This window comes from Bos grunniens, chromosome 9, assembly GCF_055505025.1.
Source record: "Bos grunniens cultivar Pamir isolate PY7600 chromosome 9, Bosgru_T2T1.0, whole genome shotgun sequence".
NCBI lineage: Eukaryota > Metazoa > Chordata > Mammalia > Artiodactyla > Bovidae > Bos > Bos grunniens.
Genome location: NC_141173.1, coordinates 70709871 through 70727651, shown reverse-complemented (window position 1 = coordinate 70727651; position 17781 = coordinate 70709871). Strand labels below are relative to the sequence as shown.

At 36.5% G+C, this 17781-nt stretch overlaps 1 protein-coding gene across 1 annotated transcript in view; it reads right to left on the bottom strand.

The window, feature by feature from the left end:
* Positions 1–5557: 5557 nt before the first annotated feature.
* Positions 5558–17781, bottom strand: part of ENPP3 (ectonucleotide pyrophosphatase/phosphodiesterase 3) — an 88298-nt gene continuing 76074 nt past the window's right edge. The window contains exons 21-25 of the mRNA XM_086316475.1: positions 17432–17567; positions 14876–14953; positions 14113–14245; positions 12308–12464; positions 5558–5844 (exon numbers count right to left, since the gene is read on the bottom strand). Of these exons, the coding sequence (XP_086172601.1) occupies positions 5674–5844; positions 12308–12464; positions 14113–14245; positions 14876–14953; positions 17432–17567 (675 nt within the window). The 3' untranslated portion in view covers positions 5558–5673. The remainder of the gene's footprint in view (positions 5845–12307; positions 12465–14112; positions 14246–14875; positions 14954–17431; positions 17568–17781) is intronic.

Genomic DNA, 17781 nt, shown 5'->3' with positions numbered 1-17781 from the left:
GGAAACAAGTTTCTCACTATTGGAGAAGGAAGACACTATTATGAAATGAGGAGTTAGAAAGGACCATGTAGTACTGAATGGTTATTGAACTCATTGCATTTTATATGTGTAATTATAATAAACATAAAGAAAGAGACACAGACAGAGATGTAGCTATAGATTGATTGTACTTTTGTTGACTAAAGGAGCCTAGATACAGTGATGCTCAAAAATTAATTAAGATACCAGCACTGAATAAATAGAACCAGAGCTCCTTGGAGAAATGGCTGATTTTAGAGTTAGCACAGGTCATACAAGATGAGCCTAAAACATTTATTTTTGCCAAAAAGTAAGGAGTTCTTGAAAAATAATGACGTGTTAAAAGGACATAAGAGCCTACTTATAGGCACTTACACAGGTCAAGTCTGAGGGCGATTTGAGCACCAAAATAAACAATGATTCAGTGTATTTTAATCAGTTGGAGTAAGAAAGAATCCATGAGTCTCTACAGATAAAAAAAACAAATAAAAAATAAGAAGGGAACTCTTTTCCTTACAGTCAGATCAGATCAGATCAGTCACTCAGTCGTGTCCGACTCTTTGCGACCCCATGAATCGCAGCACGCCAGGCCTCCCTGTCCATCAACAACTCCCGGAATTCACTGACTCACTTCCATCGAGTCAGTGATGCCATCCAGCCATCTCATCCTCTGTCGTCCCCTTCTCCTCTTGCCCCTAATCCCTCCCAGCATCAGAGTCTTTTCCAGTGAGTCAACTCTTCACATGAGGTGGCCAAAGTACTGGAGTTTCAGCTTTAGCATTCCTTCCAAAGAAATCCCAAGGCTGATCTCCTTCAGAATGGACTGGTTGGATCTCCTTGCAGTCCAAGAGACTCTCAAGAGTCTTCTCCAACACCACAGTTCAAAAACATCAATTCTTCGGCGCTCAGCCTTCTTCACAGTCCAACTCTCACATCCATACATGACCACAGGAAAAACCATAGCCTTGACTAGACGAACCTTTGTTGGCAAAGTAATGTCTCTGCTTTTCAATATGCTATCTAGGTTGGTCATAACTTTCCTTCCAAGGAGTAAGCGTCTTTTAATTTCATGGCTGCAGTCACCATCTGCACTGATTTGGGAGCCCAGAAAAATAAAGTCTGACACTGTTTCCACTGTTTCCCCATCTATTTCCCATGAAGTGATGGGACCAGATGCCATGATCTTCGTTTTCTGAATGTTGAGCTTTAGGCCAACTTTTTCACTCTCCACTTTCACCTTCATCAAGAGGCTTTTGAATTCCTCTTCACCTTCTGCCATAAGGATGGTGTCATCTGCATATCTGAGGTTATTGATATTTCTCCCAGCAATCTTGATTCCAGCTTGTGTTTCTTCCAGTCCAGCATTTCTCATGATGTACTCTGCATATAAGTTAAATAAGCAGGGTGACAATATACAGGCTTGATGTACTCCTTTTCCTATTTGGAACCAGTCTGTTGTTCCATGTCCAGTTCTAACTGTGGCTTCCTGACCTGCATACAAATTTCTCAAGAGGCAGATCAGGTGGTCTGGTATTCCCATCTCTTGAAGAATTTTCCACAGTCTATTGTGATCCACACAAAGGCTTTGGCATAGTCAATAAAGCAGAAATAGATGTTTTTCTGAAACTCTCTTGCTTTTTCCATGATCCAGCGGATGTTGGCAATTTGATCTCTGGTTCCTCTGCCTTTTCTAAAACCAGCTTGAACATCAGGAAGTTCACGGTTCACGTATTTCTGAAGCCTGGCTTGGAGAATTTGAGCATTACTTTACTAGCGTGTGAGATGAGTGCAATTGTGCAGTAGTCTGAGCATTCTTTGGCATTGCCTTTCTTTGGGATTGGAATGAAAACGGACCTTTTCCAGTCCTGTGGCCACTGCTGAGTTTTCCAAATGTGCTGGCATATTGAGTGCAGCACTTTCACAGCATCATCTTTCAGGATTTGGAATAGCTCAACTGGAATTCCATCACCTCCACTAGCTTTGTTCATAGTGATGCTTTCTAAGGCCCACTTGACTTCACATTCCAGGATGTCTGGCTCTAGGTGAGTGATCACACCATCGTGATTATCTGGGTCGTGAAAGCCAATAAATATAGGTTGAATAATGGCAGTTTTTAAAATCACCCTTTGGAACTGTCATAGTAAAAACTGAATCAAGGAAAAATAATTATTGGATACTAAAGACAGGTAAAAATTTAATGAGAAACAGGATACTTCTGGTTCTCAACTATCTCACCACAAATAACTCCCAATTTACAAAGAGTAAACACTCTCTTTGCAGAAGGAAAACCTAGTGATCACCAACGTAACCACAGGACCAAATTTGGCCTGAGCAGTAATGGCAAAGTTGAACATCTTGTGCTCCCAGAAATGAAGCACTGAGCACGCTATCACTGAGGTAAAAAAAGTGAAAGTCACTCAGTCGTGTCCAACTCTCTGTGACCCCATACAGTCCATGGAATTCTCCAGGCCAGAATACTAGAGTGGGTAGCCATTCCCTTTTCCAGGGGACTGTCCCAATCCAGGGATCGAACCCAGACCCAGGTCTCCCACATTGCAGGCAGATTCTTTACCTGCAGTTGAGCTACCTGGGAAGCCCACCACTGATGTAGCATTTGCCAAAAATACAAAACATTATGAGGAAATATAGACAAACCCAAATTGAGGAACAGCCTACAAAATAAATCAACTCTCCAAAATGTTAACATTACTTGGTAGGGGCTGAGGAAATGTTGTACCAAAGAGGAAAGAAAACTTAATGCAATACATGATTCTGTTTGGGGCCGGGGGGAGGGCATGGTCACAGAAAATAAAATACTTTAAAGGACATAACTGAAGATGAGAAAAAAACTAGATTTGATCTGGAAATTAAAAAATGATATTGTATCATCATTAAACTTCCTGACTGTGGTTGTACGAATGTCCTTGATCTTAGGAGATAAACCCTGAACTTTTGCTGCATAAATGGGCATGATACTCCAATATACTCTCAGAAAGATCAGGGGAAAAATTAAAGCTATCCATAAATATACATAGTGAGAATATTAACAATTAGTAAAGATGGGTGGAGGTTATACAGAGTTCTTTATGCTATTCTTACAACCTTTCTGTGTCTTTCAAATTCTTTCTAAATAAATATTTCCTTTAATGCAACTGTATTTTTTATATTTTTACAAACAAGTTCATTATAAAAACTAGACTACACACTGAAAGTTATAAATTAGCAATTGTAAATATCCTGTAATTCCATAAATTGTTAACTCATTGTCTTTCTGTCAGAATGATTTTACACATACATATATCTTTTTAATGAGATAATGATACCAAAAAAAGTACATTACACAATCTCTGTGCAAAAATATGTGATTTTGTTTCTCTTTGTGAAATTTTTATTTCTGTGTTGAGTACCCATTTAATCTGATACCGAAAACAATTTAGTTACTTTAAGAGAAATTCAGAAGTAATGAGGGCATCCAGAGTTTAAATGCAGTTCTGCACTAAACCATCCTTCACTTGTCTTGCCGCAAAGTGGGGTCTAAATTCCAGGTGGTCTTATCTGGTTTACAGGCCATGGTGGGGCAGGGGACCACTGATTGGAGGAATTCTGTGTATATACCGGGCATCAACATTTTTGACTGACACTTAGCTGGAAATAATTTCCATCTTTTTGTCTTGTCTTTCAGCCTCTCTATATTGTACATTTTAAATCCAACTCTTTATGTGGTGTTAATAAAAATCCAATGATCCTAAGCTAACATTTAACTTTTAGCTATAATTAATTCAGTTGAAATCATAATAGTAATAGTCTGACTTTTTGAAGCTCAGGCCACAAGATTTTTTTGTCACCAACAAAGCCTGTGTCCCCTGGATGAACTGGTGTATATATATCAGAAATGAGTCTGGAACATTGCCAGTCTGCAAATCTTAAAATCTGACCAATACTATTACTTACCAAATGAATACTGGGATCTCTTTGCTTAATAATCACATTTAACAGCAAAATTCTGTAAAGTAATTATCCTTCAATGAAAAACAAATAAAATTTTTAAAAATCACATTTTTAAAAATTAAAGAGATACATATGTATAAAGTAAGTTTTTTTTTTTTTAATTTTTGGCAATGTCAAAGGGCACAAAATAAAAATTTTATCTCCATCTCTCAGTATTAATTTGTGCCACCCTGGCTTAAGACATAAATCAAGGGTTGACAAATTGCAGTCCATGGACCAACTCTAGCCCCTACTTGTTTTTGTAAATAAAGTTTTAGTGAAACACAGTTACTCCAGTTCCTTTTATGTATCATCTATGACCACTTCCTCAATGTATTAACAGAGTTAAATAGTTGCAACATTCTGTATGGCCTAAAAACTTTTATTATCCAGCTCTTAAAGAGATTGGCTTAGACGGTAAAGAATCTGCCTGCAATGCAGGAGACACAAGTTCAACCCCTGGGTTGGGGAGATCCCCTGGAGAAGGAAATGGCAACCCACTCCAGTATTCTTGCCTGAAGAATCCCACGGACAGAGGAGCCTGGTGGGCTATGGTCCATGGGATCGCAAAGAGTCGGACACAACCAAGAGACTAACACTTTCACTTAAAGAGAAGTTTTGCCAGTCCCTTAAAAATGATAGCATACTATACATTACTATTCTATCACTCTTTGCTCTTCATTTAACAATAGCCATACCGTCATCAATATATAGACCAACTTCTTTGTTTATAGCAGTGGAATCACATTCCATTGTTTGTTTAAATAAACTCCATAATTTGCTCACCTGGGCTTACCATTAGCTCACATGGTGCTAATGGTAAAATAAAGAACTTGCCTGTCAATGCAGGAAACATGAGATGCGAGTTCATTCCCTGGGTTGGGAAGATCCCCTGGAGTAGCAAATGGCAACCCATTCCAGTATTCATGCCTGGAGAATCCCATGGACAGAGGAGCCTGATGGGCTAGTCTATAGTGTCACAAACAGTCGGACACAACTGAAGCAACTTAGCATGCATGAACATAATTTGCTCAACAAGACTTTTAGGTTATTTTCTGGTCTTCGTATGGAGAAGGAAATGGTAAGCCACTCCAGTATATTTGCTTGGGAAATCTCATGGACATAGGAGCCAGGAGGGCTACTGTCCATGAGGTCACAAGAGTTGGACGTGACTTAACAACTTAACCATCACTACCACTTGGTCTTCGTAAAAGATGATACTTTCATGCATTTGTGCAAAGTATATCTGTTGGCACCACTTTTACAAATGAAATTATTGAATGAAGGCAATGTGTATTTTTTTATTTTAATACATATTGCCTGATTGCTAAGTGTAAAAAGTTTTATAACAAAACTGATGTAGAATTGATTTCGTTCAAAAGTGAGACCTACTTCTCGTACTCTGCTTTCTATTTGGATAATGTTGGGAAGAAAAAGATAGCCAAGGATTATAAATGAGATAATAAGGAAGGAATAATGTAGCACAGTGTGTGCAAAGTGTGTAACTTTAAAACATTATATTTTTATAGAAATGAAAAAGAGACAGGAATAATTAAAATTACACAATACAGCTTTTAGTAGAGTTAAGGAAAATAGAACATTTTGTTTTATGGTCTTCAACGGGAAAAAAATCATTCACAATTTGCCCAAGTTGTTTTATATATTAAGTTAAATAACAGTTTCAAATACGGGCAAATATGTCTTCAGTTGCAAAATTTCAGAGACAGGCTGTGCTTTTTCCTGATAAAAGTCAAGTCCAGTAAGAAGTTCCACATCACGCACGCGGGCGGTATGTACATTGAATCTTTCTTCAACCCAAAGAGATTCTGATTTATTTTCCTGAAACAGAAAAGCAAAAGATTATTTCCCCTGGAGCATGGATTTTCATTAACAGGAAATTCTTTTTTTTTAGAAAATTCTTTTATTACTTAGAAGTTGTCCCTTTTTCCTGTGGTTTTTTTGTTTGCTTGTTTTTTTTTCTGAGGTATATTGACATACAACATTATATTAGCTTAAAATGTCCAACTCATTGATTCGATATTTGTTCTTATGGTTTTTATTGCCTTAAACCTTAATTTGATAGAGCTAAATTTTGGTGTACATTAACATAAAAAGAAAAATGAAAGTACAAACTATACAATAGCAAATACAGACTGCCATAAAGTAGAACCACTTTTATATTTACTTCAGATATAACTTTTTTAAAGAAATGAAACATTAAAGATGAAGTCAAGTCTTACTCAGAGGAAATCATTGTCATGAGTCAATGTGAATCCAGTCTGTGTTTTTTTAACTTTTACTGAACATCAATATAAAATATATAGCATTGATTTATGTTTTCAAACTTATATAAATGATATAAATGAGATTCTATATTTTTTCATTCAATTTTATGTTTGTAATCTATTCATAGTGAAATATCTAAATCTAGTTAAATCATCTATTTTTAGCTGTGGTTTGCGGCAGCTCAGTTAATATTTTCATTGACATATTGATAGTATTTTTGGCATTATAAATAATAGTGTCATGAATAAATTGGCACATGTCTTCTATGTTTAAGAACATGAGTTTCTAGGATATATAAATGAAATTGCTGGGTCATAGAGTATATGCAACTTTAATTTTACTAAATAGTAAACCTAGCACTCTTCAAAGAGTCGGATACGACTGAGCGACTAAACTGAACTGAACTGAACACTCCTCAAAGTGCATATAACAATTTACACTTCCACTGACAGGGGAGGATAATCCCCATTTCTCCATATCCTTGCCAAACCATGTTGCAAAATAGTGCTTTATCCATATTTAAAGTTTATTACTCTGAGTATTATTGAGTGTCTTTTCAGATATTTCTTGGCCATTTGACTTTCAGTAGGTTTTTAACTAAATATAAAAAATAGCATATTGAAAAAATTATAAATAGCATAGTAAAAAAATTTTACCATAAATACTGTACATATATATATATATATATGGGTTAGTTCAATAATTTGGAGCCATGGATTGCTATGAAATGCCTTATTCTTTATTTTTGACTTTTCTGACAGTCATATGAAGTTGCTAAATTTCTAGCTATTTTTTAAAGTAAGAAAGTTTACAAATTCGCTAATTAGATGAGTTTGCATGGATAACTTTCAATTAACTTTAGCATACTTGTTCACTTGTTTTTTAAATATGCAAGTTTAAAATAGGCAGCTACTATTTGAGCCAGAGGAAGTATAAGAGGAAATCACTGTTTCAAACCTCTAAAGTATTTTTCCAGGTAAGATTCATGAGATGAGTTATTGTTTGTTAAATAAATATGTGATGTGCTAATTTTAACTTATATTTCTAATGGGAATCAAATTCAGTCTTTTCTTCCTGCCTTCACTCTTTAGGGCTTCCCCCATAGCTCAATTTGTAAAGAATCTGCCTGCAATGCAGGAGACCCTGGTTCGATTCCTAGATCAAGAAGATCCCCTGGAGAAGCGAAAGGCTACTCAGTCCAGTATTCTGGCCTGGAGAATTCCATGGACTGTATAATCCATGGGGTGGCAAAGAGTCGGACATGACTGAACGAATTTCATTTCACTTTCTCACATTTTAGCAACATTGAATGGTTTTGATCACTTTTCCCATAAAGTTTTCTCCCATTTGGCTTTTATTGTTCTATTTTCTCCTGGCTTATTTGGTATCCATCTAACTGAATGTTTAGTGAACACCTGACAATCTTTTGTAAAACTGCAAAGAAATGATCTTAAAGAACAACATAATTATACCTAGGCAGGGGTAATACTCAAGCTATTTCATATCAGATAGTTCACCAGCACCAACCAATCTGAACAGAATTCAGCTATAGACAACTGCTCTAGCTGTACCAATGCATCCCAAAGGAATAGAAGCCTTGTGTATATTGAGTTTCTATGAACCATATTTAAATATATGCTTTTGATCACCTATTACATAAATAGAACTATTGTATACACCCCAAATAAAACTTAATTTGTAAGTTTTTGAGGTAATATCAGTTTCAGTGTTTTTCTCCCCTAACTGCTTCCTTATTCACTTATAGTCTGGTCATTGTTGGCATCACACTAATGAAACCATCTAGATGAGGATGACCTAATTTAGTGGAATTTTTGTAGCCCTTTCGCTTAGCTGTTCTGAAAGTCCCTTCTTTATCTTTCATAGCTCGCTCCCTTATTCAATGACGCCTTCTGTTTCCTCAGCTTACTTCAGTTGTTTGCCCTCCTGGAAGAACAGACATCTGATCTTTGGGCCTCCTCTCTCTACTTTCTTCTATTTGGCAATTTCCTTTCACTCCTGTGATTTAATACAAAATCTATCTCTATAATTCTGATCTCCTCTAAGTTCCATACCTGTATTGTCTTATCCCCAATTCTATTTACAGTACAATTGTATACCCCCGATTACATTTCCAGGCTTCCCTGGTAGCTCAGATGGTAAAAAATCTGCCTACAATGCAGGAGACCTTGGTTCGATCCCTGGGTCGGGAAGATCCCCGAGAGAAGGGAATGGCAACCCACTCCAGTATTTGGCCTGGAGAATTCCATGGACAGAGAAGCCTGGCAGGCTACAGTCCACAGGATTGCGAAGAGCTGGACACGCGTGAACTACTAAGCACACACACAATTACATTTCCGACATATACTAAGTTAAAACACAGATAGTCACGTGGACTTACAGCAACATTCTCATTTATCTGACAGGAATTTAATAATACAAAGTTAAGGGGAAAAAGAAAAAGAAGAAAGAGGGAAGAAATGACGGAAAAACAAAGGAAGAAAGGAAATAAGAATCAAGTTCTCTACATCAAGTGTGAGGTGGAATTGTGACTCTGCCATTTCTACAAATGGTGTCAGTTGCCTCAAACCTCTTGCAGTGTGAGTACCTCCACAGACTCAGTGATTAGAATACTTAAAAATGCAGAGTTTTCATATAGTATGACCCTTAAAGCAAGCTAACTATTTCACAATTGCACAATTAAAGCACAATTACTTGTTCTAATACTAGTGGAAGTGTTGGCGAGTTCTACATCACTCAAACAGTAAAGAATCTGTCTGCAATTCAGGAGATCCAGGTTCTATCCCTGGGTCAAGCAGATCCTCTGGAGAAGAGAATGGCCACCCACTCCAGTATTCTTGCCTGGAGAATTCCATGGACAGGTGAGCCTGATGGGCAACAGTCTATGGGGTTACAAACAGTCAGACATAACTGAGTGACTAACACTTTAACTTTCTTTCCAAGGCATAGCTTGTGTAGGTACTCTACTTTCTTGGTGATTTGATTCTATGTGATTTTATCTGTATACAAGATTTCACTTTATATTGACTTTACAATGTAAGTCCTTCATGAAATGTGATTTATTTATAATGACCCCCATTTGCTTACTGTTTATTGAGAATTTTTAGGAGTCTATATGAAATATTTAATTTTCACAACAACTTCATTAGGGGGTGAATTGTTTCATACATTTGAGGAAAGTGACACTCAGCTGTTTCCCCAAAGAGGCCAAATCAGTAAATGAACTCAGATATTCAACTCCAAAACCCAGGCATTGGCATTCTATTCTCTACTGTAGCCTCTTAGGTATTCAACTAGTTTCTCGATTGAAGGACCACAAACAACAAATTTATCCCTCACGAAACAACTGATCATTTTCTGTATTTCTTGGCCAGTCACACCTAAATTTTCAGTTACCTGACTTTATCGTCCTGTCTCTTCCCTCCTTCATATCAAATTGACAGTCACATGTATCAATGTCACAGCCTCTCTTATAATCATAGCTTGTTTCATATTCATCATATTACGTCTCATAGTTCTGTTTATCCAACCTCATGCCCTGATTACTATCCTGTCAATTCTTTAAAATCTTGGAATATGTCCCGCTTAATGGTCTTCATGTCTTAGTCAATAGAAATGATGCCTTATTAATTTTGAGACCGTCTCCCCTGTCGATGCACAGGAAAAGCTTTGTACCATTTGTGCTTCACCTTGAAGTGTAGGTGGAATTTTTAGCAGATAGCAAAGAAAGGCATTCTAGAAGAGAGAAGCTCATGAGCAAGGACATGGAGGTAGGGAAACCTAAGCGCTGGTCAAGTAATTTCAAGAACTTCAGTTGGCCTGGAACTTGGGTCTGCAAAGTCAACTGAGGGTAAATTGTGAAAAGCCTTACGTACAGGCTGAGGGATTTTTGCTGTTTTTGTACAGTACTTTTATTCAGGGTAGATAGATAAGCAAAGTTTGTGGATGAGAAAATACTCGTAATGAAAAGCTAAATTTTAAGATGAGGAACTTGGTCGTAGTATACAGAGGTAAAGGTGAAAAGGACAGGACACAATGAAACTACTTAAAATTCATTTTCAAAAGGTCCTAAGAGAAGGTAATAAGGGCCTAAATCAGGGATAGCAAATAATTTCTTCTTTGCACACCCATTATGAGTGGCTACCTGGAACCTCTATGATAAAGAACTATTTATTCCTGATTGAGTGGAAAAGAGTATCACACCAAGAGTATCAGTCACCAAAGTCTGCCACTAGAAGAGGAAGTGCATAATAGCAGCTTCCCCTTGTCTCAACTAAATAAACTTCTGACAAGACAAATAGGAAGAGTTTCAACTATACAACATCTCCTGATAGCTTCTTGTTTGGAAACTCTTCATGGTTCTAGGACTGTGAGTGATCCATTGCTTAGCCTCTGACCTTTGCCCTCCATTTCTAGTCAGTGAAAGCAACCATCAAACACTCAAGTTCAAATCCTATCTTCAAGACTCAACTAGAATGTTGCTTTCCTTACCAGAAAGTATTTCTCCTTTGAGATCCTACAACAATTTTACCTGTCCCTCTTTGTGCCATTTACTTTTCTTTTCTCTGTTTGACTAGGCTTCTCAGTGCTAGACTATGAGCCTTTTTTTTTTTTTTTGCTATAATTCATGTCTGATTTATTTGTGTATTACCCAGAGTTCACAGCATGGTGAGGGCAGTTACGTGTTCAATACCTGAAAGAATAGAGAGGAATCTCAACCTGGCCTAGAATTTAAGCTTTAATCCATCCGTAATAGCCCATGGGATTTTCCATGTGAACGCCCATTTCTACAAATCAGATGTGCCTACTCTTAATTATCCTACCTACCTGCCAAAATAGTTCTCATTCCTAACTTCCCTTTTTTCTAATTGTCTACATTTAAAATCTCTAATTCAGCTTTGACTCTCCATTTTCCTTTGGCTCTTGCATCCAGGCAGTTACCAAGTCCCTCCCTTCATTATCTCCATGGAAAAGTCTTTCTAATCTTTTCACTCTGTTCAAATGATGCCCATCTTTTAGGGCCTTACTTCCATCTCAGTTTATGTAACCATTATGGATTATTCCAGCTAGATGTGTTTCAAATTTGAAACATATAACAGTATTTGGCAATGAATCCTAACTTTGTAGTGTCTCTTACTTTCTAATTTTTAAAATAATTCTTATATGATCAAGTAACCCATTAGTGTGTCTGCATCTCATTTACATATATAATTTACATATCAAAGTTATATATGAACTCCTTGAGGGCAGAGACAATATATTCCTCCCTGGTGCATTCTAAAACGTATCTGTCATGATACTGTGCAGTTACAAGGTATTCAATATATTTGTTGAATGACTTCAGTAAAGACCAATTACCAGGATGGATATTTTTTCTATGAAGAACATATATGAAGTCAAAGTAAATATTTACATGTAATTTGCCTTGATCCACAAGATTTTGAAGTGGCCTAATACATGATATTAAACAAGGAATGTCATTTGAACCAACTTATTTTGTAAATATATGTATATATTTAGGAAAAAGTATATATATACATAATATATATATATATTTTTGGACCTCACGTTTCAAGTTGATGGGATTTTTATATTTACATAGTCACTTGAGAAGCATTAATTTCGTGCCAACATTGGGACAGAACCTTAAGGTGTGCATTCAGAATAAAAGATTAATAAGCTACAACCCTTCCCTTATTAGTGAATGTGAGTAAAATATATCTAAACAAAATATATATGACAAGCATAGATAAACACATGTTCATGTAAGCATATGAATGTTTACATTAATATTTAAATATTCATGTTTAAATTAATGTTAATTACATAGAGATCAGTAGTCTAAGGGAAAGTTCAAAAATGAGGTCACATTTAGTACAACTCTAACCTAGGAAACACCTAAAATATGTACTGTAGTCAGAACCACTTTCTGAAAGGCCAGGTGAGCTCTGATGAATCATTTTCTCTGGGCCCAGGGCCTCTCTGGGGGCATACTCACGGGACAACTTTCCACATTGGTAGGTCGGTGAGGGATGACAAAGGGTAAGACGTCCAACCACCCAGTGCAGGCATCAGGGGTTTGGCTCTGGTTTTTACAACTAGTCAACACCACGAAGTAGTGTGTTGGGATGGGAACACTGGTGTTGACTGCATAGCTAAAAGCATAATTGAAAACATTTGATGTTATTATACTTTTGCTTCTGAAGATTATGCGTCTATATATATATATTTTTTTTTTAAAGAAACACCAAGGTAAAATTATAGCTAAAGAAAGTAAATAAATAGAAAATATAAAATCTTATCACACATTTTTAAGCCTTATTGAGCCAGAATCAAGATTTACAGAAGTCCAAGCTTGGTCATTCTATCATGGAAAATATTAGAACACAAAGAAAAGCAAGAGCATGATATTCTGCCTCCTAGTTTTGTTGACTTTATACTTTCTAGTGACATTTCCTAATACAGCAGGGGCTGGGAATGAAGGATCTGGGATTCCAAGACTAGCTGCACACTTCTACTAGACATTGGATGTGTACTAATCCTCTAATATTCTATGACTTTCTAAGTTTACTCAACTTTAACACGGAGGTGATCCTGTGGTACCATTTTCACAGCATAGACAGGGATAAATTCATACAGCTGATCTGACAGTCCTTTAGTCTCAGATAATAAATATAAAAGTGCCTTTAAAAGTTTCAAGTGCAAAATAAAGGTAAGCTATTAGTGTGAGTCCACTAAAAGGAAAATGAACTGGTATAAGTACGGTATAACTGGTATAACTATGTTACTGTGATTTAGAATCAGAGCTAGACTGCCTGGGTTCTGGCTTCACTACTTAGCTGTGGAACTTACACAAGTTTCTTAACCTCTCTGTGCTTCAGTTTCTTTTTCTAAATGGGAGCTAATGGGATCTAACATGAGGATCTTTCTCAGATTAAATAAAGTATCTGTAAATGCTTAGAAGCATACCTAGCATGGAGTAAAGTGCTATCAAAGCATTTGCTAGAATTATTAAATGGAGAAAGACAGGATCAATAAACACTGACATAAGGACAAGGCAAACAAAATTTAAAAGGTGACAAGCTTAATTAGTGGTCATAAATGTTATCTTATCAGAAGGTATAAGTAGAGATCATTGCTTTACATAGTCTAGGCTTAGACATTACCATAGCTTAGTACAGTCTATTTTGATAATAGAAAAATCATGGATGACACTTCAACTCCTGTTCCTGTGTCCTGGATTCAGGAGTAATTCCTAGCAATCTATATGACCAGGTTTAGTACAGAAATATACAGCTTAGTTTACAAAGATACTTGTAAATATAAAGTTTATAAAGATAAACAGGACTAGTTTTCTACAGGACACCTATAATCTCTCCTGTGAGATACTTTCATGAATCATCCACTATTTGAACTATTGGGCAATATTTTGAATAGTCACTTCTTGATTGTTTTTATTTATTGCTGAACTGGTTCTCTACTTTCTGATAGCACAGTGAGCATTCCCTACTTCCTTAGCTGCGACAAAACTGTTTTCCTTTCTCATTAGTTTAGAAATTTTCCAAATAAAAAATTTGATAAACCTTTCCTGGACATTTTTTTCTTTGCCTGTTGGTTTAAGTCTTTACCTTAAAAAAATTTTGTGAAGTCTTTTGATAGACTAGTTGAAAATAGTCAATAATTATATCTCTACATAAATATGTTATATAATAGAATACTGAGTTTTAATTTAAAATATTTAGGTTTCCCCTTATGATACCCTATTGCTAAATCAAAATGTCCATTTGGTTTCAAATTACTTACTCTGCAATTTCATCTGGAGCATCAAAATGGCCATCATAATCATAATCAAATACTGGTCCACTAACCACATTGACTCCATTTCTTTCCATGGCATATTTTACAAGGAGAACACTATGGAAGTAATCCCACATGGCTAAAAATAAAGGAATAAAGTGCTTAAAGTATCTACCTTTATTGAACACGGAAATATTTTCTGTTATAAACAGGTACATTTAAATAGCATCCAATTCTACTTCAATACTTGTCAGTGGTCATTGAGGAGTTCTGCAAACAGTCTAAGCAGAAAAACTAAACAGCCACATCCATGGTAGGTTTTGTTGTTGATACAGTTGCAGTCTTGAAATTATAGTTAAATATGTCTCCAAAGGACTTCCTAGGGCTGAATTGCTTTGGAGACAGTATTAAACAATAGTCAGAACATATATACTGCTTTTTTAATTATGACTCGGGATGAACACATTTCATTTACTTATGGTGAGTATTAGAAAAATTTTATTTTGTATAGAAATAATACATTTGCATTATTACATACAATTGTATATATATAAATACAAATGTGTACAATTTTGTAAAGTTTTATTTTGTAATTATCTCCTTTAATTAATTCTTTTGTGAAAAGAATTTAAGTTACATATCCTTCCTGTTTCTATATTTAAAACATAAGAACAAAATGACTAATAACAGAAACAAATTTCAGTTAAGGATGTGTCTAGTTCATAAGTTCAAAGAGTCACTAAAATTAATAATCTAAGTATATACTTACTTTTGAATGCTTCATACATAGGGACCAAATTACTTGTAATTAAAGCATCATATTGACTATTGGAAGTTCTATTATTTGCTGCAAAACAAATAAATCTTATTAACTCCAGTTACAAAAGAAAATATAGCATTCTATGTAATAGGCCTATTATTATTACATATTAATGTAACTTTATTAACACACAAAACACAGCGTCACAAAGCACTCTCTGGTAGACGTCATTCATAATTCAAGCAGTCTTATGCATCTGATACCTTGCAGACAGTTGGTGACCCTCAAGAAGATATGTCCATGTCCTATCGTCCCATCACCTCAGAAGGTGATAGGTAGGAAAATAGTGTCTTCACAAATGTAATTAAATTAAGGCTTCAAGATAAGATTATACTGAATTTACAAAGAAAGTGAACATTTTAGTTGCTCACTTGTGCCCAACTCTTTGGGACCCACGGATTGTAGCCCACCAGGCTCCTCTGTCCATGGAATTCCCCAGGCAAGAGTACTGGAGTAGATTGCATTTCCTTCTCCAGGGGATCTTCCCGACCCAAGGATTGAACCCTGGTCTGCTGCCTTGCAGCCAGATTCTTTACCAGCTGAGCCACCAGAGAAGCTCTTTAGTGACTGGTATCCTTATAAAGAAAAGGAGGGTTGAAAAGAGGAGAGATTTGGAGGAGAAGGCCATGTGAAGATGGAGGCAGAGACTGACTGATTTAGCTCCAAGCCAAGTAACACCTGGAGCCCCCAGACGCTGGAAGACCTAAAGAAGGATCCTCCCCTAGATTCTCTCCCGGGAAGAGAATGTGGCCCTGTTGACACCCTGATTTCAGACTTCTGGCCTCTAGAACTTTGAGAGAATAAATAAAGCTCTGTTGCTTTAAGCCATTGAGTCTGTGGATAATTTGTTACACCAGTTTCTAAAGCAAATATAATACTGATAGGAAAGCATCATTATTGAATATACATAAGATAATAATGCTGTGATAAATAACTATTCCAAAATAAAATTTTCTTAAGAAAGAGAGTTTTAACTCAAGGAAGACTGCTCACAGCACCACAAATGATTGGCTTTGAAGACTCATGGACATGACGTCTAGCAGAGTGTGTGCTGGGTGTGTGTACTCTGGACCCAGACTCCTGGGGTTGGAATCCCAGCTCTGCTGCCCACAGCTGATCCACTTGGGCAATATGCTATGTCCCTCTGTGCTTCATTTGTCTCATAGCATCTCTCACTGAAATATTGAGAGGATTTAAATTCCTGCAAGCCTATGAGTGTTTCTTATAACACTATTTACATTTAAACTGCACTTGGCTACCTTAACTAATACTCTATTGAAAGGCCAATGTATGGGCACCGAAAGGCAAAGAGAAGCAAGAGATTTTGGCTTTTTTCTTTAAGATTTCACATGCTGTTCACAGTCCTCAGATCCTCTATGACTTTTCTACTTTTTAAATTAAACTCTGAAAGTTGGAAAGTCAATAAACATTATCTTCTTTTCAGAGAAAATTAAGAATTTGCCCAGAATGGAACTGCTAACAGAATTTGTAATGGAAAATTAGAAGGGAGTTTCATTCTAGCCTTAATATTTTTTGAGACAAGCTGTTTAGCTTTTCATTTCATTTCCTTATCAAGGCAAACATTTATAAATCAACCAGTATCTTAAGGCTTAACAGACACTATTTTAAGGCTGAATTTAAAAATTTGTGTTGATCAAATGTTGCAACTATTTAAGATTTGTCCTAGGGTTTACATACATTTGATGAAGCTCTAATTGTCTCTAGAGATTGTAGTAAGATACATCAGTTTATTATCCTAATTCTGCTAGGAATTTTACATCAATGTGATACTTGCTTTCATTGAGCCTTTTCTCCTCCACTGTAAGCTTCAGAATCTCTGAATTATAAATCTCTAAAGTAACCTCTTTGGTTATGGCTTCCAGAAAACCGAAGCCAAATATCTGGAGAAAACCCTTTCCCAGAAGTTAAAATTGTTGAAAATTTCTTGAGTAAATTAAGGAAATGACAACCCTTGCTGAACAGAGAAGAGACTTGAGTTTTATAAAAATCACACTAGCTTTTGCATGTTCCCAAGAGAAAAGCTTTCTGAAAAAATATTTCAAGTTCATTCAGCTGCTTAATCCACAGTTTAAAGCTGTTGGGTATACAGCGTGAGCAAAAGGCCCAAATTCCAGGCTAATTTGTCTTCATACGCACAGCTGCATTCTCCATGCAAGCCTTAGCTTGGCCAGTCATCAGGAGAAAAAATTGTTTTTATAGATGCTTGTGTCCTTCTCCAAAGAGACTTCAGTTTTAAAATTAAACTTAAACCTGCCGAACTCTCTGAACATCTGGGCCAGATCAGAGCTGATGTGTGGTTCCCATTGCAAAATTTATTAGTTTTTATTATAGCTCCAGGCTGGCCCACAACCACTGGAAGCCTCCTGGGCAGCTAGTTTAGCCCAAGCAGGTAGTTTTGGTGGGGAGCATATGTTTAAGGCACATGCCCACATCCAGCTGATGAGGGCTTTCTAAGCTGCTGCTCTAAAAAAGAGTTATACAAACCAGGAGGATAGAGGAAGCCGTGGGTGATATTCTTGTCTGCTAAAGAGAAGGAACAATTCTGGCTCTCAGAAGGAGCCACCCTGACATCAGCCCGCAGACAGTCTGGGACAGTGGGAGGAAGAGGCGATGTGTCTCCCTGTTGAAAGAGAGAAGAGAAGAAAAAAAATGACGCCCACGTGTGGCTCACCCATCCCCTTATATGGTTTGTAACTTCCCTAGAATGTTTTTCATTTAACCTTTTCCTATTTTCTTAGTGAATCAGGTCTACGCAAGCGATGGAAATGGATGTCTTCAGCAATGTTTTCTTCTGTGGTTCCCTTCTGGTTAGGGACACAGGGAGGGCAAATCAA